Here is a 26436-nt window from a genome sequence, read left to right on the forward strand (position 1 = left end):
TTCCTGGTGTAGTTCCAAAGAATGTGGCCGCCTTTGTACGTAAGCGGTTGGCTGTCGTCCGACCGTGACGCCACACCTGGCTGGCGTACAGCCTCTGCTACTTGAGGTCGCCTGTTGAGCGTCGGGGACTATAGGTGGAAATACGAGTGCAGAATGCGGCAGTACTGGTTTATATGCATGGGTTCCAAGGGGTGAATCATTTTTCATTTCCGTGAGTGCCTTTTCTGACTTTCGGTGCGTTGTACTGTAAGTATTACCACGCCGTGACTGCAACTCGTTCACTGACTGTTATCTATCGAGCTGAGGACAACCGGCGGAGGGAGGTGAGTGGAGATACCGGTCAGGCACAAGTTTATTAGCTTTATCGTTTATGTTCCGACTCACAGCAGCTGCTTTTTGTTTTCAGTGACTGGATGGATGGATGCCTGGTTTAGCTCATGTACTGTACCTTCTGCTAACTCTTTATTTGGACTCTTCTCATTTACGTAGCTGTGGGTTCATACATGGTACAAGACTTTTCGGCTGTGTTTGTGTTATGAGCGACGGTTGGAAATAATTGCTAAACCCTATTGATATGGCTTTTTAAAAGCCTGATCGCGCAGAGACGGTAGCAAGAAAAGAATCTTCCGGATTTCTTAACTTGAAATATCTTCTACGGTAGTCACTTGTTTGTAGACACTATCTGAAAACGTCCCATAAGACTGGCTAGTTTTCTTGCGTTACCTTCAAATTATTAGAGCTGTTTAAGTTAAAACACACGGACAGCTCTCTATACTCTGTCATTGTTTGGGTAACTGCGGTTTCGTCGTTCTGTTCGGGAAGCGTTTGTTTCAGCGAGCGTTACATTGCAAAAATCAAAGAGAAGACCGCATACTAATTATAGATGAGGTGGCCTCGGCTATAATTGGTATCTTCTATGAAGTGACCCTGTACTCGTTGACAAAACAAAGGCATTTTAAAAATCTAAGTAAAGCTTGTCCTCTAGCCTGGCTCTAAGGATTAGTCTGACATGAGACTACGCAACGCTTTTCATATCTCCTTACTTGTCCTTACTTCTCAGTGCGTTTAAAAAAAACAAGACTAGGGCAGCCTGGCTATAAACCTCAGGCTTATCATCTACAGTGTTTAGTTACTGCTTCCCTGTAACCTCTCTGCCCTTTCCTCCGTTTAGAACTCGGAAACAATGTAACCAAACAAGAAGAAAAAAGGTTACAGTAACAGTCGACACTGGCAGAAACTCCGTCTGAGGGAGACTGCACTGTAATGGCTGTAGGAAATATTCAGACAAGGGACAAATTAAAGGGGGGAAGCTGAATAAATAATAAACAGTTGCTGCAGATTTTTCTGCTCGAGTAGATTTGGGTAGTTAGGATACAGTACCACAAAGGCTGAGCATGCCACATGAGTTTGTCTCAAACTTTAACAGATTGCTCAGCGGGCTTGTGTTTGAAATGAGGTTTTTGCATTTAAATACATCAGTACAAATAAATTGTCTGTAGCTAAAACAATTAGTTATAGTCACATTTCACTGAGTGGGTTGACTGAAAAAATAAAGGGCTTTATGCTGTGGCCTTCAGTCACCGGATCTCAACCCAAATGGGATTTCTTACAGTGTTTAACAGCTGTTTCCTTCACCATCACCAAAATGCCAAATCAACACTTATCTGCTGGAGGAGTGGTGTTCATCCTTTTGTGCCACATTCTAGTACTAAATACCTGTAGCCAAACTGAACTGTGTTTTTACTGTGATCAAGTAGAACTAGACCACTGACAATTAATATCTTAAAAAACATTAACATTAGAAAGAAAATTTGTCAGGGTCAGTCAGCACTCTGTGTCATCACTGTTTCACATACCCCCCACAGAAAACTTTCACCAAGTTCCAGCACTGGTAAAAGATGAGATAAAATGAGAAATGTACTGAATGGGACAATTTTGTTTCTTGTCCTGAACTGTAAGTGGTTCTCAATGTGCATCTCTATAGAATATGTTAAAGGGCTTTTGCAGCTTAAGGCACAGGGTTATTTACAGCAGAGCAACAGTGTTCAGTAAACTGTATCTGATACATACAAAGTGTATATATGAGACTCTAAGTTACAACAACACACTCAGTTCCGTGTAACCTGTGTCCAAGCCTTCTGAATCATTAACTATTGGCTGAATTATTTACAGTTGTACTGCGTCACACACCAGCATAATGGATGGAATATCACGTATGTGTTTGTGATAGGAAATGCGGATTCATTCGAAGAAGAAGAATATTGTTGTGGCAGTGCTGCTTGTCATTGGGGGATTATACTTCATTAACCATTCGGACTTCCTCCTGGCTGTAAGAACACACCTACACATAGAATATTTGAGTTATTTTTCAAACTGTACACCTTACTTACTTGGAGGTAGACTTGTATAAGTCACCATTCCTGTAACTGCACTTGCTCTCATCTTGCTTTGCAAAGTAACAAAGGTAGTGCATTGTCTCACTCATCAACGTGTATATTCTAATCAGACAATAATCATGTTTTTGTCTTTTCGGTTTGTTTTTGTTTTTGTTGTTTTGCAGGTCTTTGCAAGGTCACCTGAAATAGTTCTTAATGAGTTAACATGGCAAGCAGACAGGCCGGTTAGTTTGGAGTCCTGGATTGATCAGGCAGATTATCTGAGTTTCAATGTGTCCTATCAGCTGCTTGCTGGAGTGCTGCCTACTCAACAGAGTGAGTCTCCACACTTTGTTCTCATTATTATAATAAGGCTTCTGCTGCCTTTTCAAACTGTAAAAAAAAAGAAATTGCAAAAAGTCACGTATAGAAATAATGACAGCACTTTCTGGTGTTGTTCCCTAACTTATGGAAACTATGGAATGCGTTTTTTCACTGTCACTTGCATATTCCTATTTGTATGAGCAGAGGTGCCTTATTATGTATTCAAAGGAGCTTGCAAAGAAAAGCGTCTGGACTTCTTTAAGTTGCTTGAAGACGTTTCACCTCTCATCCGAGAAGCTTCTTCAGTTCTAAGGTCAAATGGTGGGGAGTCCCAGATTTAAAACACCTCTGTTCAAAGATCTTTGAACAGAGGCGGTGGTTTACGACACCAACTGTCTGCCATCTATAATCCAGTTTTGAGTTCCCTCCCCAGACGCCTTGATAAGGTGGGGCCAGGTTTCACAATGAGCTCACCTGAAACCTTGGCTGATTGGGACCCACACCCAGTTTCAAACCTTGGCTCAGGCAATTAGAGGATCATCAGGGGGTCCTTTTGTCCCTCTGTGGGGGGATACTCCCACTAGGTTTAAATCTGGGACTCCCCACCATTTGACCTTAGAACTGAAGAAGCTTCTCAGATGAGAGGTGAAATGTCTTCAAGCAACTTAAAGAAATCCAGACGCTTTTCTTTGCAAGCTCCTTTGACTACGATGACCTGGATGATTGAGAACCTTCACAGACTTATTTTGTATTATTTTGGTATTTATGTCACGCATTTATTGCTTTTATTTCAATGATAATTCTCCTTTTTTTGTTTTACTTTTATTCACTCACAGTCTGAAGGTGTTGCCATGCTGAATTTCATGCCACAATATTTAATAATTGTTATCAGAAATATTTTTTAGCCTCAGCTTTAGATTTGAAATGGCATAAAACCCTTCACTTTTTTCCTTTTTCTTTCGGCTTCAGAGTATTTATCTGTTGGATTATCCTCAGTAAAGAGGAAGAAAGGCAGCTATCTGGTCCCCACATTGAAATCCATCTTCTCCCAGTCGTCTCCTGAGGAGCACTCCTCCATGGTGGTGGTAGTGCTGCTAGCATATTTCGACGTCAGCTGGAGAGTCGACACTGTGAAGGAGATCAAATCGGCTTTTGCCTCTGAGTTGGAACAAGGCCACCTTTTGGTCATCCATGTTCCCCAGGACTGGTACCCTCCGATTACAGGTGCAGCTCACATGCGATCACCCCTAGTGTACATATTCATTCACATACAGTTTGAATGGGGTTTTTTTTCCTCTGATACAAATCTGTCTGGTTCTCTGTAGGTCTGAAGAGGAATTTCAACGATGCTCCAGAGAGGGTAACGTTCCGCTCCAAGCAGAACCTGGATTATTCCTTCCTGATCCACTACTGTGCAGGTCTTGGACGGTATTACCTCCAGCTAGAGGATGATGTGTTCTCTGCAAAAAACTTCCTCACAACCATTAAAAAGCGAGTTGAGGAGCAAGAAGGAAAGAAGTTCACCTGGGCAACGTTGGAATTCTCTGCCCTCGGCTATATTGGTAAACTCTACAAATCAGCCCATCTTCCTCTTCTGGCTCGCTTCCTCTTCATCTTTTACCAGGAAATGCCCTGTGACTGGCTGATGACTCACTTCCGAGAGGTGATGACTCAAAAGGAGACCATCCTTTTCAAACCCTCGCTGTTTCAACACATGGGAACTTTCTCCTCATTTCAAGGCACATACAATAAGCTGAAAGACAAGGATTTTGAGGAGGATGTCTATACCAATCCATCAGCTGAAGTTTACTCTGACATGTCCACCTATCAGAAGCACTTCCCCAAGCTGGCCTGGGATGCTGGCGAAGGATTCTTCTGGGGCCGCACCCCAGAAAAAGGAAATTACCTGACTGTAGTGTTTACTGAACCTACTGTGGTGACAGGGATATTTGTAGAAACAGGGTCAGGAGGCAAAGACATTCTGGAGTCAGGTGAGGTGGAGATGGGTCACAATGTGGTGGCCACAGACAAAGAGAAGAGTTGTACAGAATTTGAGTCCGTGGGAGCATTTGAGAATGGAAAGTTTAAAATGCAGGAGATGGATAAAAAGTACAGCTCAGCCTCTTCGTGTCTGAAGATAAAGGTCACAGCTACTCAGAAGGACTGGTTGATCATTACGAAAATCAGAATCACCACAAAGCTGACTGTACCTCATCAATAGACGTACATGTTAGTTCTTCCTGGCCGATTTAAAAACAATTTTGATCAAAATCTGACAAACTGAACTTGGGACTTGTGTGCCTTGTTAAAATGTTTTATTTATCATACATCAACTAAGTGCTCTAAGCAAATTGTCACTTTGAAGCAAGTTTGACCAAACTTTGTGATGACATGTTGTCTCTTCACAGAATCAAAGAGCTATAAGCAGACAACCAACTCCATGTGTTGTATGTATGTATGTATTGTTAATGCATTTGGGTAATTGCATTGTGTGTGAAACTGCACTCATCATTAACTCATTGTTTTAAAATGAAGACGAGAGAAAACCCATGTGCTTATTATGAAACCTATTGATTGTAGGTTGAAACCTACAGTCAATTGTTTGTCTCCCCTCACCAGTATCAGGCCTGCTATGGCCTTTCGCACCAGCAGCCTGATTCAAACCTCAGGCCAGATCTATAAATAGTGTACGTCTGTCACATGTTACAACAACTACACAGAGGGGATAAAAGACGCCGGGTCCCATTTGCAGTCTGATCTTTCTGTCTTTCTTTCTTTTCTTTTTTTTAATAGGAATTTTTGCTTTCTTAAATACCTCAGCTCCTTTTTCCAATAAGTACATATGTTTTTATTTAATTCCGGGGGGTGCACTATAAAGGGTAATGGGTTAACAAGGTATGTTGAGTTTTCAATATCACAAAAGCAGTACACTGGGTTCTTTCTGTTGGCTCACACGATTAAAAGTCTGGGTTCAAATGTGCCAACTGAAAGTTTTATTTGGAGTATACATGTTCTCCTTGTGTCTGTGTAGGTTCTCTTTGGGCACCGTAGCTTCCTCCTACAGTCCAAAGACATGCACGTTAGGTTAACTTTTGGTTGTAAATTTTCTGCAGGTGTGAATGTGAGCATGAGTCATCGACCATTTTTCTGTTGGTCTTGTGATGGACTGGTAACCAGCTCAGGTGACTCTTGGCTTCAGGCTCCCATGCCCAAATCTAAATCTGATAAACAGTTAAGAGGATGGATGGATCCCTTGACTAGATTAAATTTTTATTGCACATCTAACTTGCTTCAGACCAGTTTACACTCTTTTGCATTAAACTGGGCTGATAAAAGCATGCCAAAGTATCCTTGGGTAAGATACTGAATCCTGATGTATTCATCTGATTGTGAGTGTGTGTGAATGTTACATAGAAAGCGCTTGAACACTGATGTATAATTGGGTGAATGAGACATCTTGTATAAAGTGCTCGAGTAGATAAATGCTACATAAGAACTAGTCCTTTTACCTTTTCTGCATGCAGAGTTAGCCACTGTGGCAACCTGTTGTGAATAACAGAGCAGACAAAAGTAGCTCTTTCTCTCTGAGAGAAAGTGTCCATCCATTAGCCACCTGTTGAACAGCATGTTTTTAACACAGCCCAACAAAGATATGCACTGAAGACACAAAGGTATGTCTTTCCACTGAAACCTGCATTCATTCAGCTAATTAGACAAATCTGTTCCACTTTTAGAATATATAACAGATAATAATCAGTGAGATTAATTTCACTTTAATTTGGCTAAAAACTAAATTTCTGCATCTACTTCTTTGTAGGGCAGTAATTAAGGTTTATAGTGTAAAAAGTAGATTAAAAATATTCTGTGAGAATGCCCCTCTTGCCTTTTTTTTTTTTTTTTGGCACTGCCAATTTTCCTTTCATGGTCACATGCCCTGCTTCTGGATTGAATTATGAAGTATCCAATCAATCCATTTCATGTAATAAATGAACACATACCCCATCTTCTGGGAGCACCCACAGATTCCAAATTAATACAGTCTGGATTAACAAAGAAAGAGGACAAACACCACAGTATTTGCCAAAAACTCTGACTTCAGCCGTTCATGGTTTGATATAGTGGGAGACGAAAATGGACTGCTTACAATTTTCCAATGTTTAGCTTTATAAAACAGAGCCCAGTGTATACAAAGCTTTACAAATGTGACAAACTAAAGCGGCAAAATGCTGCTGAACCTATCACTAACCAACAGCGTGTGTGAGAGAACAATGCATTTTATTCTTCTCCATCATTCAGTAATGCTGGAACTCATTACACTGGTCAGCTGACGGAACAATAAGAGATTCTTGATTGGCAAACTTGACAAAAAAATTTCAGATTAGAGGTAAAAGGCACAGGAGAAGTGAAGGGCTGATATAGTGGGCAGTTTGAGTGCAATCAGTAAAATTTGAGGCAACACCAATAACATTTCCTTGTATTACCATTTTTTTCCTTTCCATAATTCACATGCTGAAAATGGATTCATTACAACTGGTCAACTCTACTATTGTTCAGGTGTATTTATTTTTCTAGGTTTCTGTCATTTTCCGATGCACTGAGAAATAAAGGACTGTTCACAGGTCTTGCTGTATGTTTCTCTGTCTCTGCTCGATGGATGCTTGTGATGGCTGGCTGACTGCTTTTGCTGACATATTTCTTGTTTGTCTCCCCTCACCAGTATCAGGCCTGATATGGTTTTTCTCCACAGCAGCCTGATTCAAAGCTAAATTATTTTCAGCTGCAGAGCAATGGCTAGGCAGCCTGTCATTTCCTGTAGCTTGTTCTGTTGCTGCCTGTGAGCCTGCCCAGTTCTGGTTGGCAGTTCTGTCACTCCCAGTAGTGGACCAATTCTGAGAAGCTGGTCGGGCTTCAGCTGCAGCAGACTGGGTGGCATCATCCTGCAGTACTTTCAAACTGGTCTGAAAAGGATTGAAACAGAAGCTGAAACATTAAAATTCACTATACTTTTTAATGGTACTGCTGTTAAATGATTGAAAACAAAGTGCTTTAAAAATTCTGCATTCTTTATAATGTCAGGGCCCTGTTCCAGGAAGCAGATTCAAACTCTGAGTTTAAAAACAAATTGATCAACTCTGAGTTTCTTGTTCAACCTGATTTAAACACATGCGTTAGTTGAAAAAGATCAATGTGACCAATTACCACATAGTTTGTAACGTACAGTAAATGTTCGCAGTGTAAGAAAACTAACTGACAGCATTAATGTCTACAGAATTACAGAGATGGAGTCTATAGATTTGATTCTGAGCTGATAATAAATCTGTGACGTAATCGCTGTCTCTGAGAGCTGAATAACTGTGAAAGCGTTATACATCGGGCAATCGTGGCTCAAGAGTTGTGTGTTCGTCTTGTAATCGGAAGGTTCGAGCCCCGGCTCGGACAGTCTCGGTCGTTGTGTCCTTGGGCAAGACACTTCACCTACCGCCTACTGGTGTTGGCCAGAAGGGCCGATGGCGCGATATGGCAGCCTCGCTTCTGTCAGTCTGCCCCAGGGCAGCTGTGGCTACAACTATAGCTTGCCTCCACCAGTGTGTGAATGTGAGAGTGAATGAATAGTGGTATTGTAAAGCGCTTTGAGGGGTCCTGAAAAGTGCTATATTAAAGCAGTAATGTTAAGTACAAAAATAATTAAGCAAACCAATGTTTCATGAAAATTGTAGAATTCTGCAAATGAATTCTCACATCTTTGCAACTTAATGAATGAAGTTAATGAAGAAATGAATTATCATTATCATCATGCACCTGGTTAAAATGCAGCAGAAGGTGAGGACTCAGAGAGAAACTCAAGTTTCTGAGCGAACAGATTAAGTTCAAAGATTGGTAGCACTACAATCTTAAGCACAGCAACTCCACTCACAGTGAGCACCTATGCAAGGCCTAATCTCTCAGCTCAGGGATTGCGCATTGCCTGACCAATATTGCATGTCCAGTAGACATAAAAGCAAACCCAAAATAAAAAAAATCAGTTTTAAAATGTGACCGTACTCTAAAACCAACTTGGGAGGAAAATGCCAAAAAAAGGAGGAGGAAAAAACAGTGACAAATTCACATGTGCAGCCTGTCCTGTAGCAGGCAATATAATATAAATTACATTGCACTGCATAAATATACTTTTTTTAAATGTCAAATATATTAAATTAACATACCTCCAGCTGACTACTATGTTTGCTGCACAACTTGCTTGTGGTCTTATAAAATCACTACTAAAAACATGAAATACAGGGTGGGCCATTTATATGGATACACCGTACACTGCAAGAAACAAATAAGCTAAAGGAATTCAGTTTATAACTGTTTGCTTTTCTTTAAGAACTAGTCCCGGTAGACAACTTGTGCTTTTTAATTCTTCTTCTTTTTACTCCCTCTCAGTACTAATATTGATTTAGAAGTTTTCATAGACTTGGCTTACACACTAGCAGGGCTGAGGTCATCCACAGAACTGCCTTCATTCTTGGCACAGTGTTCCTACTGTAACTGTTATAGCGCAGCTGTAGTCACCAGATAATGTCAAATGCCAAAAACTGTGTGCCACACACAGAAAACTGTCATAAAGTAAGCACATCTAATCAGTAACCCCAATATAAAGGAATACTTTTTAACATTTTTACATTCTTAACTTGCTGACATTTGCTAATGTCAGTGACCATGAGCCACGGACGGAAGTGTGACTGTAGCATTAAAAGTCTTTACTACCACTTACTATGTGCACAAGAGTAGGAAGGGGGGGGACTAGTCTTAGCTGAACTAAGGTCTGGGCACATGCTCTTTTGACTGATGTTGGATATACTAGTTTAATCAAATTCATCTTGGAGCCAGACCGATATCCCCCTATTACAAATATATTTCAATGAAAAGTCCCAATAGGTTGCAAGCAATTAGTCAGCTTTAGTTACTGATGTGCATATCAAATATATAAGGCTGGCCCTTCATTTGCACAATAACTCCAAAGTTAGAAACATCCTGTTTCAAAGAGATGCTGAAAAGATTCCTGAAGTTATTACTTTCAGGCTTGACAACTCAAAGTAATTCAGCAGACTGCCATAAAGGCTCCCTGAAAAAAAGCTCCCAGTTGATTCAGAAAGCTGCAGCAACAGTTCTGACAGGGACTGGGATTAAGTAGGATTTCAGGAATGTAAAGTAATTTTACCCTTCCAAAACAACACTTTTATTCAGTGCCCTACTGGCTTTGAACCAATTCTCATACTTCAGGAAGCAGAGAGCAGAAAGAGGCCCAAAGGATTTTATTCAGAACTGTGGAAGCGGAATCAGTCTCATTGCTGTCAGGGTATGATGAGGTGGAGGAAGGCCAGATATCAGAGCAAGAAGTTGAAAGCTAAGAGGAAGACATATCAGCTTTTGAAGAGCCTGAGCAGGGACAGTGTGACAGATGTACCATCTGTAATATTAAGAACTGTTTAATGTAGGACTCTGAAGCTTTTAGCCATTATTATATCTAGAAGGGGGAATAAGAACCCTTTCAGTGTCAAAGGTTTGTGGAAACCAAATGTGATGTGCAGACACTTGGAGACAAGATCATCTTAAATAAAAGTGGGTGGTTTATTAGATTGAACTTCCAAGAACAAAAACTGAGCATGAAAATACAAAAGAAACTAAAAACCTTGGATTACACAACCTAAACTGGGAAAATACTCAGAGGTACAAGGGGCTAGATAACACTGAGGGAAACTGAACAGATAAACAAAGGGAGACTGACACAACACATACGCAATATATACACAGGAGGATGAGTAGGGGAGGGCTGGGAAAAACAACAGGGACAAATTAGACACATTGAGACAGAGGAAGCAAAACGGAACATTTAGCACACAAGACAAGGGACTATCAAAATAAAACAGGAAAGATAAGCACACAGGATTAAGACACACAAGCCTGACAAAAGCAACAGAAACATGATAGCCTTAACATGGAAGGTACTAAAGGATGAAACCCAGAGATGAGACAAAGGGAAGAGTAAGTTCACAATTAAGCCTAAAGTTATTTATGACTAAACTGGAGACCTCAAAGCCCACTTCTCTAAATCCAAACAATAATGAATGAAATTATAGATTCAAAGGTTGCTGGTGTCATCAACCCCAAACCATGATATTCAGTTGAATATATGAAACATTCTGGAGCAAAACATTCTTCAGCATATCTGTGGTTACTGAATGGCTCAGATAACCTAGGATCAGAATTTAGTCTTTCCAAGTTATAATAGTTATTATTTAATAGTTAGAAGTTATATTGCCTTGTAACTGATAAACAGGAAAAGAATAAAGCCCTGTGGAAAGTCAGGGCTTTATTCCGCCTCTTAAAGCCACTTAAACATAATGCAACAAGGCTGCAACACAGGCTAGTGTCCTGCATGGAAACTGAGAAACCAAATGCCACAATTTCAAAGCCCCAGCTTACACAATACTTCTTATCCATAATAGCTTTGCCTGTTGTCATTTTTCCCTTTCTCGGGTTCCCCAAAAGCTGGTATGTCCTCTGTGTGAACTTTCACCTTCTTGCTCTATTGTCTGGCATGCCTCCACATTATCTGCTGTAGGGCTGCAAGGATTCGTCGCCATAATCGCTGTCGTCGAATATATAAAATTTGTTGACACAGAATTTTATTGTTAACGTTTCATATCCCCATTTGAGAAGCTCATGCACCTTTCAAATGGCTGAAGTCATGATAGAGAGCATCTTTAGCATAGTTATCAACAGCTGGGAACATCATCTCAAAGATAAGAGCAAGCCTCATTCCAGAGCATGTTCACTGCAATCGGAAATTAATGAACTGAACCATCTCTAAACTCGAAAATAAAATCTTTTTAAATTAATTTGAAACTTTATTCGAACTTGTGGACAGAAGCCATTTTAGTTTCCTGTTTGCACATTAATTTTGTTTAAATACTACTTGCACTTAAATTTGTGTTACCTAATATTTTCATTTATTTCATTTTTATTCTGACGGTCTTATGTTAAAAATACATCTGATTTTTTTCAAATTCATATGTTTTCTGGGTCATGAGATAACAGGGTGAATTTCACGGGTAGGCAGACTTGAGCAGGTGAGGCACTAAAGCCAGAACATGAGGTCTGCCCACAGGAAGCAGACATAAGAGTTGCTGAAATAATAGTTGACTAATCGACTAATAGAAGAAAAATTAGGCAGATTAGTTGACTATCAAAATAATTGTTAGTTGCAGCCCTAATCTGCTGACTGCTCTAAGTATGACTCCAGTTCTAAGGAAAACCCTCTCTGCCTCGCTCACCCATCATCATTATTCTGCGATCAAATAAAACCTGATATCCACTTCAAGGGACAGAAGATAATAAATAAGTAAATGAAAAATGTGAAACAAAATGATGACGCAACATGTTTCTTTGAAAAACGGAACCAAAATTATCTAAAAAAAATAATAATAAAACTCCTCATGGGTGTTAGATTGCCTCTGCCTTTGTCCGTCCCAAGTGAGCCCCCAGTCAAGTTTCTAAAAGGTCCTCTCCACCGGGGTCGGCCCTCCAAAGCACTCTCTCTGCCTTACAGCCGGTCCCTATGGCTCATTTGTCTTACCAGGCAGACCCTCAGAACTACCCCTTTGTTTTCTGGACTCTTGGGTTCCTTATTGTTTTTCTTTGGTCCTCTTCCTATTCTGTTTTGGTCCAGAGTGACCAGAGAGACCTTTAAATGTCAACGCCCTGAGGCGACCTGAAGCCAGCTAATTTCCATCCTCTCACCATATGGAAACAAGACAGTAGCTCCGGTTACTTACAACCTATTTGTATATTCCTCCTCTCCAAGAAGATATTATTTGGAGTGGTATAGTTATGGTCTTTCAAAGATAAGCATGGCCTCCCTTTAGCTTTAAAGACATAATCTGAACAGTGTCTTTAGATACAGAAGATATTAGGAGCATCTAGAAAGTTTTTCCATTTGATGACACACTAAATACATTTTTAAGGATATGATGTAACATCTGAACAAAAATCTGACTCAGTCAGATATCCTGTAAAATGTGATTGTTAATGCACCACAAATATGTAAACTTGTGCTATAATTTTTCTGTAAAGCAAATTTACCTTGCCTATAGGCATAAATAAAGTTACCTTGACCTTGACCTTGACTTGTGGAAAGTAATATGTACCTACAATTTTCCAACCATAACAATAACAAGTCTTCACTGCTCATTTCTTTATATTTTGTTTCCTGGAGCCAGATTTTCTTGCAATTTTTAAAGTGGTCTTGAGAAATAGTGTTCCAGGCTTTCTGAATATTTTTTAAACTTTTACTTTAGATATTGGTTTCTTTTTCACTCATTTTCCATCCAGTCTTTTTACCTGACTGTTTTCAGAGGAATGTTCTTTTTGTGGTCGTTTGTTAAGCTACTGAACAATGAATATATCATAGAATATCATAGAATCCTATGAAAATTGTCTCTTTCACATGAGTGTAGTTGCTGATGAAAGCATTCACAGCAATATGCTTTCTCTGTACTCATCATAGTGAATCAGTAATGTTTGTACCAAAGCATGTAGTTAAAAATAAAGATAGTCTTCGCTGAAACCTGCTCAGGCAGTCTGAAGATTCAGCTCAAACATTACCGTTTACTTGGAAAGATGAAGCAGTACTCGGCAACTTTTTTTTGGGTAAGTCACATGACTGACAAACACTGTGAAAACAGCACAGAGTTTGTGAAAACATCAGTCTAGATGGAAAAATTGTTAGTATACACTCAACACCACACCAGGCTGTTGTGTTTGTGTGGCTCTAACCTGCTCGCCAGTTTCCTTCTGCCTATTTGTGCTTTTGCTGCCTCTGTGTGGCTGAGACATGTCAGCGTTCTTTGGGTACAGTCCCCATGATTTGAGCCTGTTGAGGCCCTCCACAGAGCGGGCGGTAGGGTTGATTCGCTCTCCTGGGATGCGAGCAGGTAGATCCCAGGTGCCTTTAAAGTCAGGCCATGCAAGGCCTCTCTGTAGCAACACACACGCAGTAAGGGAGTGAAGTCATATATTCACAGTGAAAAACGTCACTTCCAGTGAAGAGGGGAAACAAGAAAGATGTGATCTCACCTTCCCCACTCCTGGGAGCAGGTGTCCTCTATCATCAGCAATGAAGGTGGTACGGCCCACCTGTGCACTAGGTCTCTGCAAATACCCACACATAGAGGGAGATAAAATCTTTGTACAAATCTATTTTTGCACGAATTTATTTGAATCTAACACGAAATGGAAATGATCAAGAGTTGAAAACTTCCTATACCTCTTTGAAGTGCTTAGTCTCACACCAGTTCTGCAGCCTGTGCGGTTTAAAGGCGCCGTCATACTGTGAATAGAAGTTTTAAAACGCATAAACAGAGAAGTAAAATGGGTAATGTTTAGAGTTTTTATTGGCATTGTTATTTAGATTACCTGGTTTGCCGAATAGCTGGAAGACATTGCTGGATCTGTAAATTACGGTCTCCTAATCTGTTTAATTGTTGACTCGTTGCTTAGCAATGTAGATAAACAGACTTCTCCCTACAACAGCTTATTTGAAAAGAGTTACAAACCTGAAAAAACCCTCATATGAATCAGTTTGTACAGTTTATTTATTTTTTGTTTGTGTTTTTTTGTTGTTGTTCATACATGTTTTATCAGTACTATCTGATTCCGTGTTTGTAATGATTAATTTACAAGTTGTTTTATTGGCCTAAATGTGATCTGTTCCGCCTTCAGGGGCTTTTATTTTGAAAGATCTAAACGGAAGTTATGAGGTAGAAATGATTTCGTATGTCAAAACACATCATGTGCGGATGCTTGCGTTTAATTATGTTATTATTTTCCTGCAGACGGGATTGCACAGAGTGTTGCATAAAGCATATTTCTTTCTTACGCACTTAAATAAATAAATAAATAAATATATATATATATATTAACCGGAAGTCCAACTATTTTTCTTCCGGGTATTACTAGCGGCAACTGAGAAGACAAGTTGATTAAGATATGTAACTAACAAGCAGATCTTGTGTTTGTTTTTCAAAAAGTAGGACTAAATATATCACGTAGAATTTGCACTTTGGATGGGTAAGTTAAAAGTTTACAATGAAACTCACAGCCTTCAATTATCATCTTGTTGACTCTTGTAGACAGTCTGTGCTTTTTTTCTATTGTTGGTTACCCCTGCTTGTACTCCACTAGACATGGAGGGACCATCTGCTTACTCGACCGCATCTCTGCGCGTTGCTGGAAGGAGAGACTCTGGTGGGGATATAGAGGCTGACCCGAGCCGTGACACGAAACACTTTCGCGTTTGTCGTTTCATCATGGAGACAGGTAAACCAGGGGTGGTCTGTGTGTGAGTGTGAGAGAGGGTTTGAAGAGCAAGTTTTCAGGGCTATAAAGTAAACTTATCAAGTCTTACCTGCCAGGAATGAAAAGTAAAGTCTTTGATTTAAAAAAAAAAAAAAGTATAATGAATTCAGATTAATGTATCAGCTGATTTACGTCATCAGTTGTATCAAAAGTAAAAAAAAAAAAAAAAAGTGGGTTGTTGTTCATTTTTATTAATTGGTTTCATGTGTTTTGAGATGCTGTTCTGTTGGAACACTCAGTTATTATCAAAGTTTCAGCTAGCCAGCTAGCCCTTAAGGTGTGCTGAAGTTGAAGAATTTGGAGGTAGTCCTCCTTCTTCATAATGCTGTCTATTTTGTGCAATGTACCTGTACAACTCGTACCACCACAAACGGCCCCAGAGCATGATACTTCCACCACCATGCTTGGCAAGATGGTACAATGTTCTTAGGTTTGAAAGCTCCACCTTTACTCCTTAAAACGATCTCTTGTTATTTTGTCCAAAAAGCTAAATGCCTAAAGTCAAATGCCTAAAGAGGCAACCATGTGAGCAGCATTAAATTTCAGCTGAGCTTGAAAGTTTCATCGTTGGCTTGAGCCTTGTTGGTTCCTGGGTTATTTGCAAACATCGTAACCAATTTTGTCTCATTTGGGTTTTCCTCCAGACTTGGCGAAGTGGTGACATCTGAATAACTTTTACTTATGCACAATTGTCTGAACTGATTATATTGAAAGCACAGTTATTCATAAATATCTCCAAGAGACATTCCCAGCTTGTGTAAATGTTCACTTCTGCGTCACAGAGCTTCACTGACGTTGTAGTACTTTCCCTTTGTTCTGAATACAGTCCAGTTATTGCTGTCAAAGAAATCCTTTTTATGCTGATCAAGATTAACTACAAATTATAGTCAATCATGATCACTAATGAGAAGTTAATAACCCTGTGTCAAGTTAAAAGACACACACTTTAAACATTTAAGTGAGTCCATCGTGGTGGACCCTAGTAAATATCTTAACATCTTCAGTTCTGCCACTTGAAGCTCCGCATCCTATCTTTCTTTCAGTCCCACCATCTCCAAACCTTACATCATAGCAGGTCTCACTAGCTTCTTGTAAACTTTACCTTTCACTCTTGCTCTTGTCTCAAATCCCCCCCCCCCCCCCCCCTCCTGACAACACCTCCCCTCTTACCCACTTCATTGAGCTTAGAGTGTTTTGAACATTAGACTCCCATGTTCAAATGCCTGAATTCAGCAATGCATTTACCATGCATTGCTGGTTTGGTCTCTATAGTTAATCTCTCCCTTCATTACAACTGTACAGAGGTGCTCATCTTGATTCTATTTTAAAATTTTATTGTTATATCTGTATGTATATTATATCTAATAAATACTATGGTTTGCTAAGAATATACAGCACACCAAAAAACCATAATAATTTTTGTTTTCCTATTTTCTGTTTGAGCTCAGCGCTGCATCTTCCGGTCTAAATATAGCCAGTTCTGTCTCAAATAAACAACGAGGCAGCGGGCAAAGTGCTAACACTGTCTATGTTCATCTTTTGTATTTTGTCTAACCCTGGAAAAAAAGAGGTTTTGTTATAGGACAATACTTTGTCTATGTACTTACTCAGTGAAAACATAGATTTTGACTAACCTTTACTGCCCTACGATCTAGATCTAGATGGTTAAAGTATGCATTATTGTATTGTTTTGTTTTTTTTGTTTTTATTTATATCATGTTTTTTTTCTACCAAGTGGAAATGGGCATCTATAAAAATTAGATATATGGTGCCAGAAATTTGGAAAGACTAATCAGCCTTTTTCCTGAAATGGTCCTCACTTTCTGACACATGTGATCACACCCGTGATTAAGCAGCTCCCATTGACATTTAGTTTTTGACATAAGGCAAGTGATTGCTTATTTTGGTGTAATGATAAATTAAAGAACACATTTTATGCTCGTCTTTATTTTCTTTCAAATACATTGCTCCAGTGGTAGATGTTCATATTGAACATCACCATAGTGTCAAAGAATGAGCCAAAAAAATTTTGCTCTGCACCCTGTCTGATGACAGTGAGAGATATCGGAGTTCCCTATAATAGTCATCTCCCATTGCTCTGAAGCTTAAAGGGGGAAGACAGTCTGTTTCACACAGCGTATGAACGCTGTGCTGAGACCTAGTAAAATCTAAATAAGGACTATTTGAAATTTTAAATCATATAGAGCTTCTTTACGAGAATTCAAGAAAAAAAATATTGAGTTGGAAATGAGCAGGTTCTCTTTAAGAAAGTCAAGGTTTAAGGTTTTTGAAACATGTGTCCAGTATTATGTATTCTTTCCTGGTTTTTGATTTGTTGATTTAATGGGATTTCAAACGAATAGTAATGTGAACTTAAACTGCATTTCAGGATTACAGCAGGTGAAAATAGGTGTGAATCAGTCAGCTAAAGATGATAAAACATTAGTGTGCCCTTAAAGACCTACATCGTACCCCCTCCTCTGTTATTCAGGAGTGAAACTCTGCATGCGCTCGGTGCCCATGGCTACAGCATGTGTGCTCTATCATCGTTTCTTTGAGAGGGTCAGTATCCATGCCTATGAACCCTACCTAGTGGCCATGAGCTGTGTGTACCTGGCTGGTAAAGTGGAGGAGCAGCACATCAGGACCCGTGATATCATCAATGTAAGCCACAGGTAATAATTTATAAGGTGGAGTGTATAATTGACATTTTAACCTCACTGCTGAGAGAAAAACAATTTCTTGCTAACTGAGCCTCTTAGATATTTGACTTTGCTTGAGAACAAAAAGGTTGTGTTTTGTCTTTCTGAACTCTTTTTGTTATGAGAGGGACATTAAAAAGCCCCAAACATTTAATAAATAATTTTTAATGAGTAGTCTGCTTTTCTTGAATAAATGGTTTGGTCTGAAAAACATCACAAGAGTAAAAACAAAATAGCCTTGACCAGGAAGGCTTGTAAAGCCCAAGGTAATATTTTTAGATAAGACTCTGTCCCATCAACAAGTGCAAAACCAGAATATACTCAGTCTCCAGTCATAAACATACATTTAAATAAGACATAAAACAAAGTCCAAAAGCATGTTAATTTTCCGGGATCTGCACTTGGTACCCTGATTTTCTTAAAGTATCTTTGGACAGGCTCCAACCCACTCATGTGTGAGAAAATGCATGGAGAAAACACATTAACTTAAGAGTAGACATATTAAAAAGTGAAAATAAAATCAACATGAATAATAATAAAAGTATTTCTGTTAAAAAATTAAGCCAAGTTAAAAGTTGCCAGTCCCACTCCTCCACCTACTGGCTTATTCTGAAGCTTTTGATTGTTTCAATATTTGCATTCACTGAAATTTTCCCTGTGCCTTAAAAAAACCCGAACTCCACTCTGCACATGGAACATATGTATTATGTAGTTTGGCACTAATTTTTCTGAGGAAATATCATCTACACACACAGCACATATTGCTCTTAAACTGAAGTACATAAGCATGCTATAAATGGACATCCTTTAAAAAAAAAAAAAAATGCACAACCCTTCCAGGCTCTTGTCCCAGTGCTTTAAAAACATGTTGGCGGGCACCAGTTTAGCTCAGCTGGATGAGCAGGCAACTTTGAATCCTGTTTTATTTTACATTTCACATCACACTTTTATGGAAGTGGATACATTAAATAACAAATTCTTTACCAGGCAGTTTAACCATTCAGTTTTTGGAGCTGTCACCTTAAATGCTCTCCTCCCCCTCCTCCACCCTTTCAGGTATTTCAACAGTGGCAGTACTCCTTTAGAATGTGACAAGGAGTTCTGGGACCTGAGGGACAGCGTGGTGCAGTGTGAGCTCCTCATCCTCCGACAGCTCAACTTCCAAGTCTCCTTCGAACACCCCCACAAGGTAGTTGTGAGGGCACGTGCACGGATCCCTGTTCCCTCCTTATTTGGTGCTAAACCTCCTTTTTGGTCTGTGTTACTGCCTGATTTTCTGATGCAAATGTGCTTGTGTTTACGATCTCTGTGATCTCTGGGACAAACAAGTGTTTTCTGTTGGCTTGAATGCTTTTAGTTTTACTTACATGACCCTTGCATTTAATAAAATAGTAAGTGTAGTAGTGCCTGATCTCTGAAGTTTAAATTTGTCTGCTGTCTTTCATCTTCAGTATTTGCTCCACTACCTGCTGTCTGTCAAGTCACTTGTGAACCGCCATGCTTGGTCTCGAACTCCTGTAGCTGAAACTTCCTGGGCGCTGCTTAGAGACTGTTACCATGGAGCCATGGTCATCCGCCACAGACCCCAACACATCGCCATAGCAATGCTGTACCTGGCTCTAAACAGCTATGGAGTGGAACTGCCTGCTGGGGAGAGAGAGTGGTGGCAGGTACGTGCTGAATAGTGTTCCTATTCTCTCTGGAGAGAGAGGGCTAATCCAAAGTGCGTGTGTCCGTGCTCAAGTGAGAGAAAGAATCTGTGCACTGTAGGTGGATTTATTACTTCAAGAGGAAAATGTGACATCATCTTATAGGAAGTTAGAGGCTAGCAGGTGTTAGCTGATAAACCCAGAAGATGAAAGTTATTTCCTCCTTCATTTAGCTCTGAAATCAACACAGGAAATTTTGATGACGATGAACTGACATCTCTACTTTTCCATTAAGCTCCAGTTTAAACAGAACAGAAACCCTCCTTCACTTTCCTTCTGTTTTTCCCTCATTTTGAGATGATGATGTCGGATCAGAGTAGCTGCTCACATGGCACTTTAATTTTAGTGAGGGCAGAGGCACAGGCATTTACACTGTGTATCACGAGTGTCAGTTTTATGCCTGGATGCCAACATGAAACTACAGGGAGGCAGATTGAATCTAATATAAATTTAATAATAGAGAAAATTAATTAAAAATTAGAAAAAAAGCTAACAAATTACATCCAATGACAAGCTCAGCATTACGTCCAAGGTCACAGTTCGTCAAAACAACACAAGTTGGTATACCAGTTGCAGTGTCAGATTTTGAAAAAGGTTTTAGTCCCATTTGGTTGGTGCGATTTATCAACTGATGTGTCACCAATGAAAGCAACTGAAATGGCAGATATGTGACAGCAAATGTCAAAGAGTAAGAGATGGAAGCAAGTGGGATATCAGTCAAAGTGTTCCAGTGAAAGCAACTGAAATCTCAGGGAAGAATGTAAACTGTAAGTGTGATTAAAGTTTCAGTTAACTTCTAAGCACTAAAGATACTTAAAGTATTTTAGTGTGCAAACCTCTGGTACTCGTTTGTGTGTAGGAAGTGACAGCCGTTAAGTGTCCAGTGTCAACATGTTAGCAGCAACAAGAAACATTTAACTCTATGAATAAGGATGAGTAGCTGAAGAATGGCAATGAAAGCAAGTGAAATATCATGGCTGAAAATACTTGAAGTGACAGTCTGTATGTTTACAATGACCATAGTTATAGATATCAGTTCAATTCCATTTTATTCACATAGTGCCAGATCACAACAACAGCTGTACTCTAAGGTAAAGACCCTACAATAATACAGAGAAAAGTGGAAAGGAAAAACTCCCTTTTAAGAGGAAGAAACCTCCAGTAGAACCAGGCTTAGAGAGAGGCAGCATCTGCCATGTGTCTTTAGTTAAAGCCTACTCTTCACTCTTGATGTGTTATTTGAAAGCAGCTGACTGATGAGCTCATATGCAGCCAGTAATGGTAACTGTGTGAAACCACCAACTGGTAAATGGTAAATGGACCGGGTTCTTATAGAGCTCTTTTCTAATCGACCTGAGCACTCAAAGTGCTTTACACAACATAACATTCACCCATCCACACAAGCACTTTTATCTATGCTTTTTCTATGTAAGTGCTTTATATCTAACATTCACACACATTCAGACTCTGATGGATACATCAGAGAGTAACTTAGGGGTTAGTATCTTGCCCAAGGATATTTGGCATGCAGACTGGAGCAGCCAGGGATCAAACCGCTAACCTTCCGATTAGCAAATGACCTTCTCTGCCTCCTGAGCTTCAGCCACCCCGACACTGCATTTAAAATGTCAGTTAAAGCATCTGTGTTCAGTTAATTGAAGCGTTAGTTTATGTGCTGAAGTTGATAGCAGTCGAAAAGTAAATAGATCTTTTATAGAGCTGCTGTAGCTTCAAAAATTAAGGAATAATCTGCAGTACCAAAGTGGTGTTTACTGCCTCATCCAGGTGGTCAGGGTTGTATGCTGATGTTGCGCCACAGCACTCTTTCACATCCAGAACAGTTTGAGCTTGACTGGAGAAGAAAACCTCACATCAGCCACTTTTTTTTTTTTTTTTTTACATTGAAACCACAAGCCCCAGACAAAGTTACATGATGTCCTACTCCTCTATATCAGAGATAATTTTCTTCTTTTATTGAGTGGTATGGAATGCCTGAGAACATTTCCAAATTCTGAATTAATACGCCACAATTCACAGTTCATTTATTACATGTATTTTTGTCTATATTCTATCATTTTTTAACTTGAAAAATTAAAACCTTTTGAACTTTTGTGATTTATAATGACACAAATGGATAAATACTTATGTATAGCACATTCATAAATGTCTAAACTTCTGACTAAACTCTACTTTATATGTTTATAAGAAACTCGTGGATCGATCTTACAGCATGCTACACAAGTTAAAGATGGAAAAGCCTTTCTGGGCCTGTCAGCCAGCAGATTTCATTGTCTGACTGGCCCAGGTTGCATTTCCAGACATGTGAGAGGTTTGGCCGTTTTATAACATGCGGTCTGCCTGCATTCTTGGCAAGTGTTTACCAAGAAGCACAAAACCTTTGCATGCTGAGTTGTTTTTTTGTTTTTTTTTTAAACTAAATGATGAACAACAACAATAATAATATCCAACTTTATTATTCAAACAACTTGTTAATATCTGGATATTTTCTTGAATTTTCACTTTCCATACGTTTCACTCTAGCATAGTTATGCAGACACCAGAAGAACAAGAATACAAGTACCTTTTGTTTAAAAATTAATGACTTCACTATAATTTTCATAGTTTTCAAAGGCTCAGTTTGCTGAATGAAACCCTTTGTTTGAAACTCCTGTTGTATATTGGTCCACATGAGAGAGACTTGTTTACCTGTGGATAACTCTCTGTTCAGCATGTCCTCATTTCCTCAAGTGTCTGCAGGAGACAATAGCTATGTCAATGAAAAGCTGGTTGACACAAATTGGAATTATTCTTTGAAGGAGCCTGCAGGATGTGGAACGTGAGCTCCTGGCTTAAGTGTGTGAGCTGCATTTAGATTTGTCTATAACGGCACTGTGAGGTGGAGAAACAGTACAGATCTTGCATAGGCACTCCATGATTTTAGTTTTATCATGGTTAGTGTCAAACATACTGTTTGTGCCACTGTGCACTTAAACCAAAGTAACACTAACCTGACCAGATTAGATTTTTTTTCTAAGTTGCAGTATTCAAATGGAAATGGAGCAAACCCAGTTTTTTTCTGTCTTTCTGCTTTGGTCCTCAAGGCAAGAGGACAAAAAAACATGTTTTTTAAAAATGGTGTGTCGACCTTTTGATGTCTGCTGTTTATTGAGGTCTGTGTGTGTGTGTATGTGTGTAGGTGCTGTGTGACGACGTGATGAAAGCAGATATCGATGCTGTGATCGCAGACCTTCTTCAGCTCTACGATATGGAGGCCAAGTGTATCTGAACAACACACCTACAAGACCATCACATCTCTGTTTTGCCACTTGACTGTGCAGTACAAAGCTGAATGTGTGTTATGGTGCACATTGTAGTGTAAAACTGTACTTATATAGTGCTCTGCTACAACTGAGCACTCAAAGCGCTTGTGTTCAGGTGTGTCTAAGGTAGAAGAGCACTTTGTGTCTTTAACCCAGTTATTCTGTGAGTTAAAAAAAACATGCCTGCACTACTGATTTCTTCCAGTGTGGGGAGACATTTCTTTCATTTCTGATCTGTTATTTGTCGGCCTTGCACTGCATAATACATCCTGAGCGCTTCAAAAACATGCCGACTCTCAGTACCACCGATCTCTTCATATTCCACACATCACACATTTTTACTACAAATGCTAAATGGTGACTACTCTTAGATCTTTCTGGACTAGGGTAGTACAGCACAGTTTTTTTGTTTGTTTGTTTTTTCTTTGAGATTATAGGCTTGATTAGTACCTTGCAGAATAAACCTGCATATTTTCAAGGACAATGGATGCTACATACTGGATACCATAAATATCTTGTATTTTTACGATGCATAGTATTCACATGCAAATGCATTGGTTGGATGAAGTATTATAGAGGAATATCTGGCAGCAGTGTAATTTCCATTAATCCATTCATTTTATTAACTACTTGTTCAGTTCAGGGTCACAGGAGGCCTGGAGGCTATCCCAGCCACTTTAGGGCGAGAGGCATCATATGCTAAACAACTTGCAAGTCTGTTTCAGGTCTAGCAAATCTTTACATATTCATGCATTTTCTCCATGTATAATAATGTTTACATATTATGATTAGAAACTGTTTGTAATTTAAAGGGGGCTCTTTCTGATAATAATACAAATATTTGGGACTCATTTTCCCTATATTCTGTCAGAAATACATTGTGTTACAATGGCTTTCCACCAGGAAAGATGTTAAACCAGCAAGTGGAGTCGGGTATAGTGCTATAGAGCAACTAAAATGCTTATTGCAAAATGCACAGACATGAGCAAGCTGAGTAAGTGCAGCTCTGTAGACGGGGAGACGAGGGAGTATATTTCCCACTTCCAGCATGGCGAGAAACTAACATATCTATATACCAGGGGAGAGCTGACCTCATTCACTTACAGTATGATTATAAGACTGAGCCTACCTTAAGTTCATGGATGTCAAATAAATAGATAAAACAGTGTTAAGAGATTTTTAAATGGTTCTTTATTCCCAAGTTTTACGTATATTTTTTCAAGCTCATTTAAAGGAAATACTTTGAATGGAAAAGATGTTGTTGAACTTTTAAAGTTTAATCATTTAAAGTTAACATTGTGTCACCCAAAAATGAAAATATGGTGTTGGAAATGAAAATAAGATCTTTTTAAGGAAACTATAAAAAGGAACTAAATTTGTAACCAATTTGTTTGGGACTGAGAGTGAGAGACAATAAAGGGAAATACTGAGAAACAGACTAAGAAATTTTTGTGTTGTTTTTTGACAAAATAAACAAAATGAAGATAATGATGTTACAGTGATGTCCATAACAGGTATATTATTCCCTTCTTAGTGCTTTTTATGGTTACATAGCATGTTTCATTTAGTAAGATTCACATTAGCCACAACAATGCAGCTGCTATTTTCCCTGGAACATCACTACATTTTGCAGAGTCTGATGCGTTTTGTGACAAAACAACATAACATACAAAATAACATTTCAGCATAATCTAATATGGCATACATTGGCAATAATTAAATTCATTTGATTAACTTCTACAATGATGAGAAACCTGGCAGAAGTATATATTTTTTAAATCCACTTCCACTTATTTCTTGTAAGGGCATATGAAATTCCTTTAGTCAAATAATAATAATACTACTGAGCTGGAAATGAGCAGAATAGGTCCAATTAAGAGCGGCTTTTTGTTTGTTTGTTTGTTTTGTCTTTTTAAATTATCAAGAGTGAGAATGCAGAAGTTAATGGCAAACCTATTACTCATTTTAGGGTTAAGGACTGAAAAATCTCCATCAATACTAAATATAACCATCTCGACTCACAACTGAAATGCTTTGTTTTATCTAAGACTGCTGGGAAGTACTGGAAAAAAAATTAAAGCAATTTTTGCTCTCTGTAAATCCCTACTGGGTTTTAGTGATGTCTCGATTCTTTAGAAGGTTTGATCATGAAGCAGGGATTAAATTTCATTCTGTTTGGTATATAAATAAGTCCTCAAGTCTTAAATGTAATTTCTTACATTTCAAAAATGCTTGATTCACTGCATTGTGTCACTAAATGTGACTTGAACAGGTGTTCAGTTGTTTTTATGGCAACAAATACCAGTAAACAAAGTTAATAATAAATAAAAGAAAATATGTCAACACTGTTTGTGAAGTCACTTTTCTTTGGTCCTCGGTCCTCATATTCTTGTCTTTTCTTCACCATCCAACTTTTTTTTAGGCACACTGCTTTTCCCTCTCTGATGCTGGTTCTGCTGTACCTATCTTCCTGTTAAAGTGTAGTTTTACTTACCCAGTATCACCAAGTTCTTGTTCAAAATGCATCACCTAATGATTGGAGTTCTCTCTGTTAATATTCGGATGCATTTTATTACTGCAACAAATGACTGCAGGTTGTTATTTAGCAAACTCATATAAAGTTAACCATTAGCGTCAGGGGGCTAATAATTTTTGCGCTGGTAGTTTGGGGGTTTTGTGTAATATTTTGTTTCAGTAAGCAGAGTAAAAATAATCAAAGTATCCGAAATAAAACTACAATGTTTGGGAAAGCTATGTCAAAAATTCCCTGCTCTGTTTAACAGGACTTGGAAAATATTTAACTACCAATAAATTTTCATAGAGGGCTACAAATTCTGTAATCCTCATCTGTACATCTTTAATACCTTTACCTCAAATCAATGGCTAGACAGTTGAAACTTGAATTCAACTTAGTGTTTCAACAGTGATTCCAAACACACACCAAAACTGGTTTTGGACTGGATAAAGCAGGATAATATTAACTTGCTGGAATGGCCTTCCCAAAGCCCCGTTTTCAACCCTACTGAAAAATTGTATCAAATATCCAGCAAATACTAGAGGCTTGTTGATGGCTACCGGAAGCATCTGGTCAATGTGCAACTTCTCAGGGGACATTTGACAATTAGCGAGATATTTTCCTGGGTATATATGTATACTTTTATCCTGTACGGATTAGAGGAAATCCAAAATAAATGAAAAACTTGTGGATCCTATTCTTACTCAAGGTATTCCTGAATCCATTGTTGAATGTACTGGTTCTTATATAACATGTCTCATTCACCCATGCACTAATATTCATTCACACACTGGTGGAGGCAAGCTACAGTTGTAGCCACAGCTGCCCTGGGGCAGACTGACAGAAGCGAGGCTGCCATATCGTGCCAGCGGCCCATTACCAGTAGGTGGAGTGTCTTGCCCAAGGACACAATGACCAAGACAGACAGAGCTGAGGATCGAACCGGCAACCTTCCTGTTACAAGATGAGCTTCCCAACACCCTGAACCATGGTCGCCCCAATAGAAAGCACCATAAGAAGATTGTTGTTGTGAACCTACACTACAGAAAAACACTAAACTGAGATAAATCAATATGGTGAAATGTATGT

At 39.0% G+C, this 26436-nt stretch overlaps 3 protein-coding genes across 6 annotated transcripts; 2 read left to right on the forward strand and 1 right to left on the reverse strand.

Annotated features, from left to right (window-relative positions):
- Positions 1 to 34: 34 nt before the first annotated feature.
- zgc:101663 (alpha-1,3-mannosyl-glycoprotein 4-beta-N-acetylglucosaminyltransferase C) lies at positions 35 to 5245 on the forward strand. 2 transcript variants are annotated; one of them, XM_006808640.3, is made up of 5 exons: positions 35 to 323; positions 2231 to 2329; positions 2561 to 2711; positions 3669 to 3923; positions 4025 to 5245. In XM_006808640.3, exons 2-5 carry the CDS (start codon positions 2234 to 2236, stop codon positions 4918 to 4920), a joined length of 1398 nt encoding a protein of 465 aa, XP_006808703.1. In that variant the 5' UTR covers positions 35 to 323; positions 2231 to 2233; the 3' UTR covers positions 4921 to 5245. The 2 variants fall into 2 exon arrangements, with proteins under 2 accessions (XP_006808703.1, XP_006808704.1); XM_006808641.3 differs by lacking the exon at positions 35 to 323 and having other exon boundaries at positions 507 to 2329.
- A 1998-nt stretch (positions 5246 to 7243) lies between these two features.
- On the reverse strand, positions 7244 to 14429 carry cfap126 (cilia and flagella associated protein 126). Of its 2 annotated transcripts, XR_437690.3 has the most exons (6): positions 14160 to 14429; positions 14011 to 14073; positions 13821 to 13895; positions 13521 to 13721; positions 13350 to 13417; positions 7569 to 7657 (listed from the first exon to the last, which is right to left on the reverse strand). XR_437690.3 is itself a non-coding variant. In XM_006808639.3 (5 exons), the coding sequence occupies exons 1-5, from the start codon at positions 14184 to 14186 to the stop codon at positions 7313 to 7315; spliced, it is 711 nt and encodes a 236-aa protein (XP_006808702.2). In that variant the 5' UTR covers positions 14187 to 14410; the 3' UTR covers positions 7244 to 7312. The 2 variants fall into 2 exon arrangements, 1 of the variants encoding a protein (XP_006808702.2); XM_006808639.3 differs by lacking the exon at positions 13350 to 13417 and having other exon boundaries at positions 7244 to 7657; positions 14160 to 14410.
- Positions 14430 to 14685: 256 nt separating this feature from the next.
- Positions 14686 to 24526, forward strand: ccnq (cyclin Q). Of its 2 annotated transcripts, none has more exons than XM_006808643.3 (6): positions 14686 to 14813; positions 14928 to 15062; positions 17593 to 17776; positions 18860 to 18995; positions 19255 to 19473; positions 22709 to 24526. In XM_006808643.3, the coding sequence occupies exons 1-6, from the start codon at positions 14810 to 14812 to the stop codon at positions 22796 to 22798; spliced, it is 768 nt and encodes a 255-aa protein (XP_006808706.1). In that variant the 5' UTR covers positions 14686 to 14809; the 3' UTR covers positions 22799 to 24526. The 2 variants fall into 2 exon arrangements, with proteins under 2 accessions (XP_006808706.1, XP_035771665.1); XM_035915772.2 differs by having other exon boundaries at positions 18860 to 18992; positions 22709 to 24518.
- The last annotated feature ends 1910 nt before the right edge of the window (positions 24527 to 26436 follow it).

The sequence above is a fragment of the Neolamprologus brichardi genome, chromosome 20, assembly GCF_056152115.1.
Source record: "Neolamprologus brichardi isolate AB-2024 chromosome 20, ASM5615211v1, whole genome shotgun sequence".
NCBI classification, from domain to species: Eukaryota; Metazoa; Chordata; class Actinopteri; order Cichliformes; family Cichlidae; genus Neolamprologus; species Neolamprologus brichardi.

Coding starts and splice junctions, on each gene's coding strand:
- zgc:101663 (XM_006808640.3), top strand. CDS start 2,234: ATGCGGATTCATTCGAAGAAGAAGAATATTGTTGTGGCAGTGCTGCTT. Junction 2,330..2,560: donor ATTCGGACTTCCTCCTGGCT/GTAAGAACACAC, acceptor GTTGTTTTGCAG/GTCTTTGCAAGGTCACCTGA. Junction 3,924..4,024: donor CTGGTACCCTCCGATTACAG/GTGCAGCTCACA, acceptor GGTTCTCTGTAG/GTCTGAAGAGGAATTTCAAC.
- cfap126 (XM_006808639.3), bottom strand. CDS start 14,186: ATGTCTTCCAGCTATTCGGCAAACCAG. Junction 13,896..14,010: donor AGACTAAGCACTTCAAAGAG/GTATAGGAAGTT, acceptor GGGTATTTGCAG/AGACCTAGTGCACAGGTGGG. Junction 13,722..13,820: donor TGCTCCCAGGAGTGGGGAAG/GTGAGATCACAT, acceptor GTGTTGCTACAG/AGAGGCCTTGCATGGCCTGA.
- ccnq (XM_006808643.3), top strand. Junction 15,063..17,592: donor TCGTTTCATCATGGAGACAG/GTAAACCAGGGG, acceptor TCTGTTATTCAG/GAGTGAAACTCTGCATGCGC. Junction 19,474..22,708: donor GGGAGAGAGAGTGGTGGCAG/GTACGTGCTGAA, acceptor GTATGTGTGTAG/GTGCTGTGTGACGACGTGAT.